At 38.7% G+C, this 16,504-nt stretch overlaps 1 protein-coding gene across 2 annotated transcripts in view; it reads right to left on the reverse strand.

The window, feature by feature from the left end:
• Positions 1-2,805: 2,805 nt before the first annotated feature.
• Positions 2,806-16,504, reverse strand: part of Tmc1 (transmembrane channel-like gene family 1) — a 253,671-nt gene continuing 239,972 nt past the window's right edge. The window contains exons 18-21 of one of the 2 annotated variants that reach the window (XM_006526640.4): positions 14,866-14,991; positions 9,142-9,220; positions 8,935-8,986; positions 2,806-4,466 (exon numbers count right to left, since the gene is read on the reverse strand). In XM_006526640.4, the coding sequence (XP_006526703.1) occupies positions 4,444-4,466; positions 8,935-8,986; positions 9,142-9,220; positions 14,866-14,991 (280 nt within the window). In that variant the 3' untranslated portion in view covers positions 2,806-4,443. The remainder of the gene's footprint in view (positions 4,467-8,934; positions 8,987-9,141; positions 9,221-14,865; positions 14,992-16,504) is intronic. The other variant, NM_028953.2, reaches the window with a different exon arrangement.

A 16,504-nucleotide genomic window follows, 5' to 3' on the forward strand; every position in this document is an offset into this window, starting at 1 on the left:
CATAGGTGTAGGGAGATGAATCAGCAGGTAAAGTACTTGATGCACAACTTGAGGCTATCATGTTGAATCTCCATCAAAGTTCAAATGGGATGCAGGCACATGCATAGGTGGGTATAGATGCACCTGCTAATAATCCCAGCCCTGGGAAGGCAGAGACAGGATAATCACAGGAACTGTCTGGTCAGCAAATTTGTGTGGTCCGGGTTTATTGGGAGACCCTCTCCCAAAAATTAGGGTGGAGAATAGAAAAAGAGATACCCAACGTCTCCTCTGGGCTTCACACAAAAATGAGTGCATACACACACATATATATGCATAAATAAACACTCACAAAATAAATTTATTTTAAAAAAAATAAGAATGAACTGGCCCGGTTCTTATCCACTGCTTTTAAACTCTTCAGAATTCTATCAGCCATGAGGAAGTAACTGATAAGCCTGGTCAATATTCTCAAAGACTCTGTGTATAGTTACAGTTTCAGAGTTTTACAGTGAACACGAATAATCCAATCTGCTTTTACGACACCTTCCCTCCTCACCCCATTTTTGGCAAAATTTCCTGATAGACCATCAGGAACCCCAGAGCCTGCGCAGCCTGTGATTTCACCTAGAAACACTGGACACCCTTTGATTCACTAAGTGTATCCAAATAGTACTTTGTTATACTATAAATTACTTTATGACTTCATTTGAGTTTAGACCATTTCTGCTGGCTTGCACATGATGCCAATGGAGTGCTCTGAAAGGAATTTACTCAATACCTACCAACATGAATGACAGTCACAGTCATGACTCCTAAACTTTTGTTTTGAATGGTAATAGTCACCTGAGAAATGTGGCCTTTGTGAATGATGGCAACACAAAAATGTCAACACAAGAAAAATTAGAAAGTGTACCTCTCTCATTTGGGAACAATAATCTTGAACCAGTTATATTTAACAATAAATATAGTGATAATCTAAGCAAATATAATTTTGAACCAGCTATATATTACAATATAGTTATAATCTAAACATAAGTATAACTGTGAAAAAAATTTTACATATCAAATAAAATACAACTTTGCATATACAGATGGCATGTTGACTTAGCTAAAAAATATGGGTAATACTTTATTTCAACCTTGAGAATTGCTATATAACCATGATGATACTAGTTCACCTAAATGTAAAACAACTTAGTTAACAACTTAGTTAAACAACTTAGTTAACAACTTAATTCCTGAGTGGACTGCTTTATGTAGCCAAAAATAAAACAGCATTATGAGAAAAATTTACTGGCTTCAAAATAAGTTCTATAAAATAGCAAACATATATTTATTAAGTAATAAGAAAGAATTTACACATAGCAACAAGCTGACTTAAAGTGTCCTGACATATATTGACATAGCAGTCTAGACTCAGTGTTTCTGTACAGAACTGGTCTAAAAGGATGCAAACTTAAGGAGAGCATATTAAAATCTAAACCTACAACTCTGCCATAGTTAATCTATAATATTAAAGATGCTTATATGCAGTTGTGATGGTTTGTACATGCTTGGCCAAGGGAGTGGCACTTTTAGAAGGTGTGGTCCTGTTGGAGTAAGTGTGGCCTTGTTGGAGTAGGTGTGTCACGGTGAGTGTGGGTTTTAAGACCCTCATCCTTAGAAGCCAGTATTCTGATAGCAAGCCAGTAAGTAACAACCCTTCCTGGTTTCTACAGCAGCTCCTGATTCCAGACCTGCTTGAGTTCCGTCCTGACTTCATTTGGTGATGAACAGCAATGTGGTCATATAAACTGAATAAACCCTTTCCTCCCTAACTTCCTTCAAGGTCATGATATTTTGTGCAGGAATACAAACCCTGACTATGACAATTATCATTAAAGTATCCTGAAACACTTTCTATGGCACTGGATATGTAAGAGAAGAAGTAAAATGAAACTAGGTATGTCTTGTGATCTAAACTATTGTTTTTTAAGTTATTCTTAATTCTCAAAGTCTTCCAAAAATTAAGTGCAGACATGCACTGAAGGCTAAAAACATCCACCAATACCATTCTTAATCTTCTCATATTTGAATCCTGCTGAATTAATCTTTTGGTATATGTTTCTGTCTCTAGGTCTTGTGGGGACATATTAGAATAAGAAAACAGTACAGCTGAACTTTTTGTTATTACAAAACCCCAGATATAGCCTAAATTATATGTCCCCTGGGAGCAAAGGAAATCATTCAAAGAGTATGTTAAAGTGCAGTTTATTTTTCCAGGATTGTAAATCTCTCCAGATAATTAAAGTTATTTTAAGTATATTTCTCAAAGTTTTTTTTTATTCTACTCAGAAAGTAGATAATTTACAGTCTATTTTTTGTTCCCTTGCTTTGGCCATAGAAACAATATAGACCTAACCTCTAGCTGTATGATCAGCCCAGTGAAAAGCTATGCAGGACATCTTTGGATCCAGAATTCTCTGTTCCAGACCTTTGTCTATGGACTCAATCATATAGACATGCTCTCTGGAGCTCTTTGAGGACTGAAAGACGAGTTTCTAAAGTGCTTAAATTAAATAGGAGAGTGTATGTTAGTGCTTTTAAAACCCAAGGTTGATTGTTAATATGTGGAAAGACAAGCTTGGCAAGTGAAGTCTGAGTATTTATAAGATTAAAATACTTTCTAAAAGTATGCTGAGTTTAGGAGAGGTATGCTGGTATGTTGTCTTCGCTTTCATCGTTAAGAAGCAGATCTTGAGCCAGAGCAACAACTTGCTTCTGAATTTGGTGACACCTTAAACTAAGTTTCCGTATTACCACACAGAGCAAGAACAACCCTCATAGAAATCAACACGATCTTTATTTGCTGCATTATAGTCTAGTGATAACAAAAGTCTGACAGCAGTTAATCCATTTCTTATATCATAGAACATTTTCCACACAACTAACACAAGTTTTGTCTCAACTGCGATAAGTCAAATTGATTCAATTTAATTAAGAAGCATTTATGCAGTGTCCAACTGTGCACAGCACTGTATGAGACATATAAAAGAATGAGAAGATATAATCTATGTTCCTATAGAGCTACCGTCTAGATAGGAAAGATTATCCATGCATATAAGAATAACAACCATGAAAAATCACAGAAAATATACAGATGCTACGCTGAGAATACAGATACAAGATTCTAAGGAATGCGGTTAGGAGAGTGACTGGGACTAGTTGCCAATCTGGACAAGGTAATTGGAAGAACCGAGTCAGGAATTGGCAAGAGAACAGTATGATCATTCCATGGCCAAGAGAAGCTTAAAGAGAAGGAGTAGGTCAAAGGGCAACAAAACTCAGCATGTGAACTGCAGGGAATTGAGTTTGGCTTAGCTCTGGAAAAGGATGCTGTGAGTTAGAAGATATTACTAAGTTCACAGCACAAGACGAGGAGGGCGCTGAGTGCTACCGTTCAGTCAGCTCAGACTTTAGATAAACATGCTTAAACATGGCTATAAGCTAAAGCTTCAACTAAAGGCCTAATCTCAACAAAAAAAGCGAAAACGACAACAGTCTAAGTTCAGGAAAGATTAGCATTGAGCTTTCAGCAAGGAGACTCTGACTGGACAGCACTCGTTTATGCTGTCTTCTTCTCCTGAACTCATAAAGGTACAGTTCGTCTAAGAATTGCATGCCTCCTCATGGTGATAAACTATTGTTAAGTCAGCAATAGAGGGAATATCAAATTACATGTCACATTTCTCCTGAAAAGCCTCTTGATTTTCATACTGAATCCAGCTGCAGATACAAAAGTGCCGATATGAGGATTGGGTTCATGGGTAGCAAGACAAAATAAATAAATAAATAAATAAATAAATAAATAAATAAATAAATAAATAAAGGAGGTGACAGAGAATACTATATTTTAAAAGTGAGCCAATTCTCTTAAAATTTGTATTTTATGAATGTGACATTTATATAGGTGAGAACCAAGTCAACTCTAGCATCTTAATGAATTAGTAAGAAAAACAGTGCACATGAAACAGTAAGTGAATGAATGATCACAAGGAATGCTTCATGCAGATAGTTCCAAATTTAGATAGCAAAGGATGTTGTAATAGCTCTCCTCTCATTTAAGAAACTAGACCAGTGTGTAAGAAAAAGTCCATATGAGGAAATGTTGACTTTTTTAAAGTATCCTATCATTTTTACCCAGTAATTTGTATCACTACATCACACCCACATTTAAACTCCATTTGTTTGAGAACTTGTCAGGAGAGAGAGAGAGAGAGTCAGAATCTTGAAAAATCCATAATATGGTGAGATTCTTCTTGCTCAAAGAGGGCTGATGATTCCTTGACAGATGGTCATGACTGCGGCCATGATGGTGCATTGGTGGTAGAGTATAGAGCAGCAGTTCACTGGCCCTCACTCTGTCCATACAAAGACAGAAGTGAAGAGTACTTCTGGGCACCTCCAGGACATTTGATAAAATTACTGGCCACCAGCAGCTGCAGCTGTTTAAAACAAGAGAGAGATGAAGAAGGGCAAGTGAAAATTTAGCTTTTGGTTCACATAATGGGTCTAAATGAGGTACTTCAATATCTGTTATCTTCCCAATTTGTTCCACTTTACAACAATATTTGGAATTTTATAGTTGAACTATCTCTATGCCATTTTACAAAGTGCTCACAAACTCTAGAGACAGCTTGTTGGGTAATACTGTTTATGTAATTAATACAGAAACACATCGTTTTCAGACGAAAGAGTTCCTTTTTGTCATTAGCTACTCAGTAGGCATGTTCTGAGTAGCTGCAAACATTATGGGAACTGGATAATTATCATATTATACTTTATTCCACTATTTTAAGCAATAAATAATATAACAGTAAATCTTAACTAGAATTTGTGTCATAGAAATCAATACTTTCCACTCACAATGTAAAACACTAACTGGTAATATTAAGTTCCATAGAAGCTATCAGGATGCTTCTAATCCTTCATGTCTTGCAAAAACTAATCAATGCTCATCAATCCCCTGAGGCAGAATGTGTCCCGATAGGTAAACACTGTCCAAGTAATTGTGTGGATTAAGCAGAATCATCATGAAGAAAAATAAACTCACTGCTCTCTTGACATAGGAGACGATATTTGCCTAGACGATGAAGATAAGTACACCAGATTGACCAAACAGAACCTTTGGGTGGAAGTATGAATGCCTGCTATGAAGAAGAGGTCAGAAGAACCAGTGACTTTGGAAAGAGGAAAACCAACAGGTAAATAAGAAACTTGTCAGTTTGACCAAACAGAAATCCTAAACCATTGGAGGAAAAATTTATGTGAGAAGCAATAGAATTTACACAGAAAAGTCTCCAAAGATACTAGAGTTGGCAGGAGATAGGGATGGGGGTTCAGCTAGCTAAGAGGCAATTAGAATAAGGCTTAGCAGGAATACACTGATACTTGGCAGTAATTCTAGGACTTTAGAGAGTGAAACAAGAGGATCGTGAGTTCAAGACTTAAGATTAGTCTTGAGATACGTTAGAAGTCTGAGACCAGTCTGAGACATAAGACTTTATCTTAGAAAACAAAACAAAACAAAACAAAACAAAACAAAACAAAACAAAAAGGCAATCAGAGCCTCAGATCAATTCCTTCCTTGGCACCACTGGGTAACTAACTTCCTAGACTGACAGAAGGTTGATGGGCTTTTTTTTTTTTTTTTTTTTTTTCTGGGAAAAGGTTAAAAACAAAAAAATAAAAGGGTGTTTAATATCTAGAAAACTACTGAGTACCAGAGTAAAGGCATGAAGCATACATGATTTATAAGCTGAAAGTTGAGACCCATGTCCTTGTCCCCACCCCTTTGTTAGGCAAACCTGTTCTGTAGGCTGAAGTTTGACCCTGACTTTTCTAGGACATGGAATGTGCCTGGGAAGAAAACCTTAAAGATACTAACATGGGGTTCCTGAAGGTCTTTCCCCACACCCCTTAATATACTCAGATTTACAAACTTGCTTTCTCTCTAGGATGCCCAGAGCCACAGATAAGCCGAGGATAGGTCATAATGCTACCTAATGTGGGAGGAAGACAAAGCAGCTCTGAGAAAGGATACCATGAAACTCATGAAGCTTCAAAAAGAGGAGTTAATATTTTCATGAAGAAAAGACAAGATGTTGTTGCCTTCGAGAACAGGATGCCATTTAGACACTAAGGTTGTTTGGCAAAAGTCAAATTATGATAGCAGAAATAAAAATACCAAAAGAAAATTGGAAAATTAAATCTATGGAAACAATAATTGTTAAAACAAAATGAACAAAAACAGAGAGACAAAAAACAGACTATAACAAATAAAATAAGAATTTAAAGAACTGGTCCAAGATGTCAGATATTAGGAATCCCACAAGTAGTAAATGCATGGAAAGTAGTCACTAACAAGTAATTCCAGAATTCCATGCATTTAAAGAACCCGAGTTTCCAGAGTAGAAAGGCCCACTGAGAAGAGCACAAACAACAGAGATATGCAAGAGCGTGATTGGAGAAGTAGGAGAAATTTAGATATTAGATTGGTGAAATATAAAAAAGTATTAATCGAGAAAATTAGTATATGCAAAAATCACATCTCAACCCAAATAAGTACATATGGGCAGAGTGCTTAGAGAATGGATATTATAGAGCCAAATCCTTCTTCCCACTGTAATCAATGATTAATTGATGATAAAAAGAAGCAGTCAAGAAACAATAAAAAACAATTCAATTTGGAGTTGATTACCTTAAGAGCCAAGAAAGAGAGCTAAAATTGTGCCTTGCTGCAGTTGGGTGTGGGATGCTGAGAACGGGGCACAGCTGTTTAGAATAGGGACGAGGTGCTGTTTGTTGAAAAGGAATTCACAACAGTGAGCATTTCTGCTGCAGTGCTCCTACGTAGCTTTGGTTAGGAGAAGACTAGTGCATGAAATGAACATCACTGTCGTGGCTCATGTCAGCTCCTCATCATTGATGCTACGTTTCTGCATGCTTGAAGAAAACAATTATTTTTAAAACGTTGAGTTTAAAGGGGACAGAAAAGCAAATGTCTTGAGTCATGCTCTTTGGGAGCATCTGGCACCTTTCCCCTTTGCTTAAACTTCCGGGCCCTCCTCAGTGCATTCTGTATACGGTGGGGAAGCTAAGCAAGCCTACCGTCTGGGACAAGCCCTTGAAGGCTGCAGCCACCCACTCTTCTCTTGCCCAGATCCAGCAACTGGTTCCAAGGAAAATAGTATGACCCTAGAGGCCTCAGTCTAAAATGAGATGATCCCACAGAATTTCAAGGAAAGAAATGCCCTTGTTTCCATGAAGCTATTCAAATTCACAGCTCAGTTCTCCTAGGAGTTATAGTCTGTGGGCGAGGTCTTGGAAGTGGATCAAATACGACCTTGGTACCAGTCAGCTGCAGTGGAAACAGCCTGTTCTTGATTGGTTCATTCTGAACTGGGCATTATGCTGAGCACATTCCAAGTGCAGGATCTAAAGTACCATCTGGGGCTCAGGATTCAGCCATGATCCCAGCTACTGAAGAAGATGAAGTAGGATAGCGATTTCAAGGCCACTCAGGCTGCACAGTGTAAGACACCAGTGTTTAAGACAACAGCCTGAGAAACTTAGACCTTATCTCGAAATTTCATTAAAAAATCATCATTAACAACAACAACAAAAACAAAACAAAAAATAGTTTTCATATTTAAGAAAGGATACATGGAATTTCAGACCAGTGACTTGCTCAACACAAACAAGTTTTAACCTTCAGTTTGGCAAAAACAACAACAACAAAACAGTTCTGAAGCCATAGAGGACCTAGTTTATGTGATTTAATAAATGTCTCTTCTTAAAAATTAAATTGATTTAAGTTGAATATTTTTGAAGTTACTTACATGAGGTTTAAGTTCTCCATCAAGAAATAATTTTAAGGTTAGGAATGAAGTCATAAATAAAGTAGGAACATTAGAAAAAGATTTTCACTGAGGTTATTTGGCAACTTTGTGCTCTCATTGGGATGGTGGTAGAGGTAGTAGTAGTAGTAGAAGATCAAGACTCATCACTACTGATTGCTAATATCAGTGACCTTTATTGTCATATCTGTTGACGCAGAAAACCTAGTTGTAATATTGTGGAATAGTGTCAGTAAACAAAAACCCCTACATGCCCAGAAAATTTGCAATTTATTTTTCTTACAAGTCACTGCACATGGCACATCTGTAGATGCAGATGCTGAGCAGTTGGAAGGTCAACTATATTTTAAACACTGAAGAGGTTTTAAAACCAGTATAGCCCAGCTGCTAACATACAGAGGTAATCCTAGCTCTTCTCTTTTTTTTTTTTTTTTTTTTTTTTTTTGTAGTCCAAAGCCAGAAGATTTTAAATTTAAGGAAATCCCTAGCGACAAACTGCATATAAGGCCATCCTGGGAAACACAATGACAGCCCAGGCCAAAATACTCAAATAAAAAGAGAGCTGAAGATAAAGCTTTTTAATATAGCAATGGGTTGACCGTGGGCTCAATCCTCAGTGTAAGAAAATAAGGAAAGTGAAAGGCAATGGGGTAGAACAGACTTCTGACAGCAAAGACAGTGACTTCAGAAGAGGATTCCTTTGGTAATCTTCCAATTTTCCCATGCATAAAACTAGTCAGGATGAGCTCTAATACAATTGCTATTTGTATGCTACAAGGGGAAAGAATTCATAGTTTTCTGTCAGTTGTTAAGATCGCCTTTCATCTACATTATTGAAATTTTCCATCCTTTTTTTTTTTTTTTATCCACTCCCATGGAAAAGAAATCAACGCCTCAGATAGATGCTTGGGAAGATCTGAGATAATGGATGGAAGGAAGCGTGGGATGAGCTCCCAAGGGCGATGATGCCTGGCCATCGAATGCCTCATGGGGAGAGCAAGAGTGTATGGACTGTTAGGAACACAAAACCGCCAAACAAAACCACATCTCCAACCTGCTCGAGCCGCTGCCATTTTCTTGTTTCGCATTTTGTTCTCCAAAGCTTGCTACACAATAAAAAGGAGAGAAGAGTACATTCAGATTTCTTCTACTTGACATCGGCAAGTATGTATGTATGTATGTATGTATGTATGTATGTATGTATATATATATAATATATAATTGATATATATTTATAATATTTAAATAAATTATATTATACCTGTTTCATCTTCTTTTTGAGGTCCAGATTCGCTGCTTTCTGGCCCTTGGCAGTAGCATTGAGATAATAGATGGTCAGGCTAAAATTTAAAAATAAAATAGGATAAAATAAAATTTACATTATTTATTAGTTTCCCATGAGTCTCCTTAAGATTATATTAACCAATAACAGCCTGAAAATGGACATAAGGTACTTTCTATATAAAAGGTGATATCGTGCAAGTAAGACTTGAGGTCCAGAGAAGTAAAGAGGCAAACGTAGAACCCAGATCTCGGTATGCCCAATTACTTAGGAGGGAGGCTGAAGCAAGAGAATTTCATGTTCACTGGTTAGGCTACATTGCAAGTTCAAGGCCAGTTTGGGAAACTTAGTGGAATCTTGGGGATACAGTAGTAGTTGTTCAGGATAAATAAAGCCACCAGTTCAATCCCCCAGTACCACTGATATAAAGTATAGTTAAAATTATACAATGAATAAGATGAAGCCAGAAGAAAGTCAGTCCAAAGGCTTTTGATCTGTCACCTAGTATGACATCCACCATTCCATAAGAGCTAACATTAGCATCTTGGACATGTATTATTGTCAATTTAAATTCTAATCATGTCTACCTTCTGAACAATGGCAATGGCAACAATAAAAATGAAAAGTCTGGGCTGGAGAGATGGCTCAGTAGTTAGGAGCACTGGTTGCTCTTCCAGAGGTCCTGAGCTCACTTCCAGAAACCACATGGTGGCTCACAACACAAAAGCTTGGAATACCCAAAATGCAATTCACAGACCACAAGAAGCTCAAGAAGAAGTGTGGCTGCTTTGGTCATTCTCAGAATGGGGAACTAAATACTCACAGGAGGAAATATGGAGAAAAAGTGTGTGGAGTAGAGACTTAAGGATTCCACCTCACACCAGTCAGCATAGCTAAGATCAAAAATTCAGGTGACAGCAGATGCTGGCAAGGATGTGGAGAAAGAGGAACACTCCTCCATTGTTGGTGGGATTGCAAGCTTGTACAACCACTCTGGAAATCAGTCTGGCGGTTCCTCAGAAAATTGGACATAGTACTACCGGAGGATCCTGCAATACCTCTCCTGGGCATATATCCAGAAGATGTCCCAACAGGTAAGAAGGACACATGCTCCACTATGTTCATAGCAGCCTTATTTATAATAGCCAGAAGCTGGAAAGAACCCAGATGCCCCTCAAGAGAGGAATGGATACAGAAAATGTGGTACATTTACACAATGGAGTACTACTCAGCTATTAAAAAGAATGAATTTATGAAATTCCTAGGCAAATGGATGGACCTGGAGGGCATCATCCTGAGTGAGGCAACCCAATCACAAAGGAACTCACACAATATATACTCACTGATAAGCGGATATTAGCCCAGAAACTTAGGATACCCAAGATATAAGATACAATTTGCTAAACACATGAAACTCAAGAAGAACGAAGACCAAAGTGTGGACACTTTGCCCCTTCTTAGAATTGGGAACAAAACACCCATGGAAGGAGTTACAGAGACACAGTTTGGAGCTGAGACGAAAGAATGGACCATCTAGAGACTGCCATATTCGGGGATCCATCCCATAATCAGCTTCCAAATGCTGACACCATTGCACACACTAGCAAGATTTTATCGAAAGGACCCAGATGTAGCTGTCTCTTGTGAGACTATGCCGGGGCCTAGCAAACACAGAAGTGGATGCTCACAGTCAGCTATTGGATGGATCACAGGGCCCCCAATGGAGGAGCTAGAGAAAGTACCCAAGGAGCTAAAGGGATCTGCAACCCTATAGGTGGAACAACAATATGAACTAACCAGTACCCCGGAGCTCTTGACTCTAGCTGCATATGTATCAAAAGATGGCCTAGTCGGCCATCACTGGAAAGAGAGGCCCATTGGACTTGTAAACTTTATATGCCCCAGTACAGGGGAATGCCAGGGCCAAAAAGTGGGAGTGGGTGGGTAGGGGAGTGGGGGGGAGGGTATGGGGGACTTTTGGGATAGCATTGGAAATGTAAATGAGGAAAATACCTAATTAAAAAAAAAAAGAAAGAAAAAGAAAAGGCCATCCAGAGACTGCCCTACCTGGGGATCCATCCTATATACAATCACCAAACCCAGACACCATTGTGGATGCCGAGAAGTGCTTGCTGACAGTAGCCTAATATAGCTGTCTCCTGAGAGGTTCTGCCAGTACCCGACAAATGCAGAGGTGGATTCTTGTAGCCAACCATTGGACTGAGCTCAGGGTCCCCAATGGAGGAGTTAGAGAAAGAACTGATTGAGTTGAAGGGGTTTGCAACTCAATAGGAAGAACAATATCAATCAACCAGACCCCCCCACACACACACACACACCCTGAATCTCCCAGGAACTAAACCACCAACCAAAGAGTACATATAGAAGGACCCCTGGCTCCAGCCACATATGTAGCAGAGGATGCCCTTGTCAGGCATCAATGGAAGGAGAGATCCTTGGTTCTGTGAAGGCTCTATGCCCCAGTGTAGGGGAATGCCAGGGTATAGAGATGGGAGGGGTGGGTGGGTAGGGTAACACCCTCATAGAATCAGGGGAAAGGGGGATGGGATGGGGGGTTGGGGAAATTGGGAAAGGGGATAACACTTGAAATGTAAATAAAGAAAATATCCAATAAAAAGAAAAAAAAAGAATTGTAATGAGATACGATGCCCTCTTCTGTTGTGTCTGAAGACAGTGACAGTGTACTCACATATATAAAATAAATAAACATTTTCAAAGAAAAAAGGAAAAAATGGCAAGTCTGCTAAAGTCTAGGCAATGTGTTGAATACTGTGAACGTCTATGTTCGGCTTTCAGCCTTTACAACTGAGAATACAATCCTTAAGGGCATAACTTTATTAACATGATTTTTCTCCCATTAACATGATTTTTGCATTTTTCCCTCCTTCCTAAAGAAACTGTTTAACTGACGAATAATTTTGTATTTTAAATGACATTTATAGTTCTAGAAAGAACAAATTCCAGCTCAACAATTCTGGCAAAATAAATATCCTCATCTTCTCTTAGGGCAAAACAAAGCAGCAAAGGGCATTGCAATAAAAAAAAATGAAAGATGGCTGCTACTGGCCTCCCTGCAAATAACTGGAGATTGAACACATTTCTCTGACCACCCACATGCCAGAGAATATCCTTTATGAGCCATCTGGTGCTAGCAGCATAATTACTGGCATGGTTTAGTTGGGTTTATTTCTTATGTGGTTAGCTAGAGCCTGCCTGAAATTACATACATGAAAACATCTGCGGCAGCGGACAGCATGAAATTGTGTGTGTGTGTGTGTGTGTGTGTGTGTGTGTGTGTGTGTGTGTGTGTGTGTAGAATATGAATATGAAAACTTCTGGATATAGGAGAATGTAAGTCTCTCTTTCAGAAATCACTTTCAAGCTCTGTGATTCCCTGAAGATCTTAAATGAGTGTGTCTCACATTTACTTCCTTGCCTCACATTGACTGCCAGCACCTACAGAAAACTAACTTAAATGTTATGTGAACACTGAAAACCATCCAAGTGGATTTAATATAATCTACTGGGAAATTCAAAATGTTTGTAACATTCTCTAATTAACGGTAATAAAAATCCAATCCAATTGTAGGAGCCTCTTAAAGGAGAACATAAGACCATGAGATTTGGGGGGTCGGGGGGGAATCAGTAATAAGCTGCAATTTGGATTTTAAGTCAGCAACTTACAGGGAAATTCAACCCGTTTGAGGACATCTTTTTAACCCTTTTATGCTGCTGCCTTTCCTCTGTGTCAAAGACGGTGAAACTGTGGCTCACACATCAGATTCAGTACCATAGACTGCTTTAGTTCTTGAACCTAGAATGCTTTTTACATATCATGATCGTTTCTTTCATCTAGGGTATACTATTTACTCCTTTATCTTTCAGAGTATGCCCTGAGTCTGCCAGATATGCCAATTTTTTGCCATTGGGCTATAAGTGTCCCAGGAGAGCTACAGATGAGGCTCAACAGATGTGTAGCCCACAGTGCTGTGTTACAGTGTCAACAGTTTCTTAACAGCCTTGGATCATTCCTAACAAGTGACTTTTCCTAGTCCCATTGATTCCAGAAATAACTGAAGCCAGAGGGGAAAAAGGAGTCTTTGTTGCACTGATCAACCTTTTCATTTGGAAGCGGAGCATCCACCTGTTAATAACAATGTAACCAGTACAGCTACTTCTTAAGTTTATTGAGGTAAAATTTAGTCACTACAGGACACCTGAAACAATGTAAATTCCTGGAGTAGATTAATGCAGCTTTAGGGAGTGGAGTTCTAATAGTGTTGCCCTTTTGTTTAAAAACAAGTCTCCTGATAAATTACAAATAGAGTAGCAAAGGTTGCCTTTTTGTTGTTTGTCTCTGTGTTAGACAAAATTCCATCTATACTACTAAAAAGACTTGTGAACCAAAGGCAACAGGATCCTTATTAACATGCTCTCTGGCACTACATGCTCAAGAAATTGTGGAGAAGAAAATCAATTCAAGGGCCACCTGGTGATTGATGCTTCTAACAGGTGTAACGCAAAGACCAAGTCTCAGATTCATAATAAGGTTCTATGATGTGCAACAGTAATCTTTGTTACTGTTGAATTAGTCCTGAGTTATTCTCTCTCCCATCTGGAAAGTGTGAGGGTATAAAGCTGCGGACATTGGATTTATTAAAATGAGTGTACCTGTGACCCATTTTACCATGATAGTATGTGTCTCATTTAGGAACGAGCATGCTGGGCCTATAAGCTACTTTGTTAATTTATAAAAATGAAGATGGACCTTGCTCTCACCTCTTTCTGTGACTATAGCCATGACAATGACCAACAGGAATGGTCACAATAACGGGGTTAGCATCAAGCTTGTTCATAACAATCTAATTGGAGTTTCAGCCCTAATTTTTGTTCCTTTCACTTTTAAGCCAGTCCAACACAACATCAGCATTGTAAACACAGCTTCCCTCGAGATAGTTTCATGCTTCTTGCCCTTGGCCTAAAGCAGAGGCAATCGCAGACTTTCTCCTTAAGAGGGGCTGGCAGGTGAAATGGGGAGTGTCTGACTTGTTTCTTCCAGAGCAAGCATATACTGCTGAGGTCCAGAGCCAGTGGAACAAAAATCGAAACAGAATTCTTTTGCCAACTTTTTTATAAATCACTCTGACTTTGCAGGAATAGACTAGAGAAACTGGGAGATACTCTGCTCGTCTGATGCCATCGCTATGAATACATAGTTACTGACAGCCCTCCTTTAAAATTAAAAAAAAAAAAGAATTGAGTAGTTTCTAATGCTCCTTGGGCCTTTAACCCTAAAATATAGCCTAGCGGGTCCCCAGGGGGAATATTAACACAGAGGCTCATCATTTCTGTACTCACACCATCTGCTTTATGGAACAAGAGGAAGGGGCTGTGCTGGGAAGGGAAGCTCTGCATGCTGATTAGACTTAGCATTAGCATTTATGTTTCCCTGGCTTTAGCTGTTTACTGATCATGATTTTGGTTCCTTGGGCACAAATCTTATCATCCTAGGGAGGCAGAGACAGATGCAGATGGCTGTGAATCCCATGCAGCAGGAGCAGAAGATGGTTCGAGTAGTTTAGCGCCCACCCTCACGTAGTCAGCAAGGAGTTTGGTTAGGTTTCCCCACAATACTTTGGGGAGAAGAGAGGACTCGAATGGAGCCTGAGATCAAACACATACACCATCACCAGAATGACAGCAATGACAAGGCCGGGGTTAGAAAGCTGCCTCAGGATCTTCGCCATCCAGCTTGGGAAGTCATGTTCCAGGGTCTCACCGATGACTTCAAACATCCTGTTTTTACCACTGGTGGTGGGAGTGGGGGGGGTGAATTTAAAACAAAGGTAAAAACATGGTTACAATATGATAACAAAATATTTCTCCAACACTGCATAGTTTCTCTTTGAGTTAAGAATCTGATATTCAGCAACACATCTAATACTCAGACTACGTGTTGTTAACCAAGGAATGTGATATGAACAGGCTCATCCCAATGACACATGAAGGCAAAGCACTTAGGAAAGTTATTCATAGCTTCAGAAGACTTTTTAATATTGTACCTCTAAAATTTGATTGAGTGCTATTTTATATGTGGCAAATAAATCACTTCCAAGCCAACTGCTCTAGGAGGAAGCCCTGGCTGAACTCTGTACGCAATACATTCAATTTTAATTGGCTTTGAAAATGAACACAAGAAATAGACTACTGGAATAAAATGTACAAATAATCTAACATCTCATTTTACACAAGGGCTTCTACTCATTGCCCATCAGAACTTGTGTATCAGAGATCTAAATTGGGTAGCTACCCTCCTGAAGGAGAAGCCTTTCCAACTCAGGTCTCGGCTGCTGGACAGCTCCCAGTATAAACCAGCTAAGGATTTAGGTTACAGGAAAATCAGCTCCTATAAACTAGAAAACTGCGTGCAGAATATTTTAATTCACAGTAGAATGTCTGGAATTGATGGACTGTTCATTGTGCCAAGTTACTCCCTTTGAATACGTACACTGAGACTGCTATAAAGCATTATAACGCACAGAAAAGGCAAGTAGATCTATTTTAGTTTAAAAGTTAGTATAGTATTTTATATGTTTACTTTTGTTTTTTAATCTTTCAATTTAGACAAAATTGATATGCCCCACAATCCCCAGATCACATGGAGTTAATTCCTGAGCTACAAATTAAAACAAATACTGTCTTTTCGACAAGCATAGTGTGACAAGTAGTTATGAGACTGTGGAATTTAGTATTTTCTTTCACAAAGGATGGGTAAAAGCTGACACATAACATCTAACCATAAGTGACGAATGGTGGCAGTAGCTTCAAGCACTCTGCTCACTGTTAAAGCTCCATATAAGCTCGGCTCTATTGTCTGACCTCAGATCTATTGTCTGCCCTCAGATCTATTGTCTGACCTCAGATCTATTGTCTGACCTCAGATTGCTGATCTCTGCACAGGTCCATTGAGCTGTTGGTTTAGGCCCTTGAGAGTATGCACAGTATGTATTTGTTAAATGTTTCTAGACATTTTATATTATATAGGATGATTGTTTAATGGCAAGAAAAAATATTAAAATGCTGCAATATAAGGAGAAGGGCAGGGAAACTCGAACTATAAACTGTTCAGAATTAATAATGCAGGTGTGAGGAAGATAGCCGACTGGAAGAAGCATGACTGAACAATTAGAAGTATTTTCTTCATATTGTTATCAAAGAACTGATTTTCAAATTACCCAACAGTTTCAATTAATTCTGCTTAATTACTTTTTAAACAATTTTCTAGAAAACTTGATAGAAAGCACTAGAAAATTGCTTCGCT

Source organism: Mus musculus, chromosome 19 (genome assembly GCF_000001635.26).
Source record: "Mus musculus strain C57BL/6J chromosome 19, GRCm38.p6 C57BL/6J".
Lineage (NCBI taxonomy): Eukaryota > Metazoa > Chordata > Mammalia > Rodentia > Muridae > Mus > Mus musculus.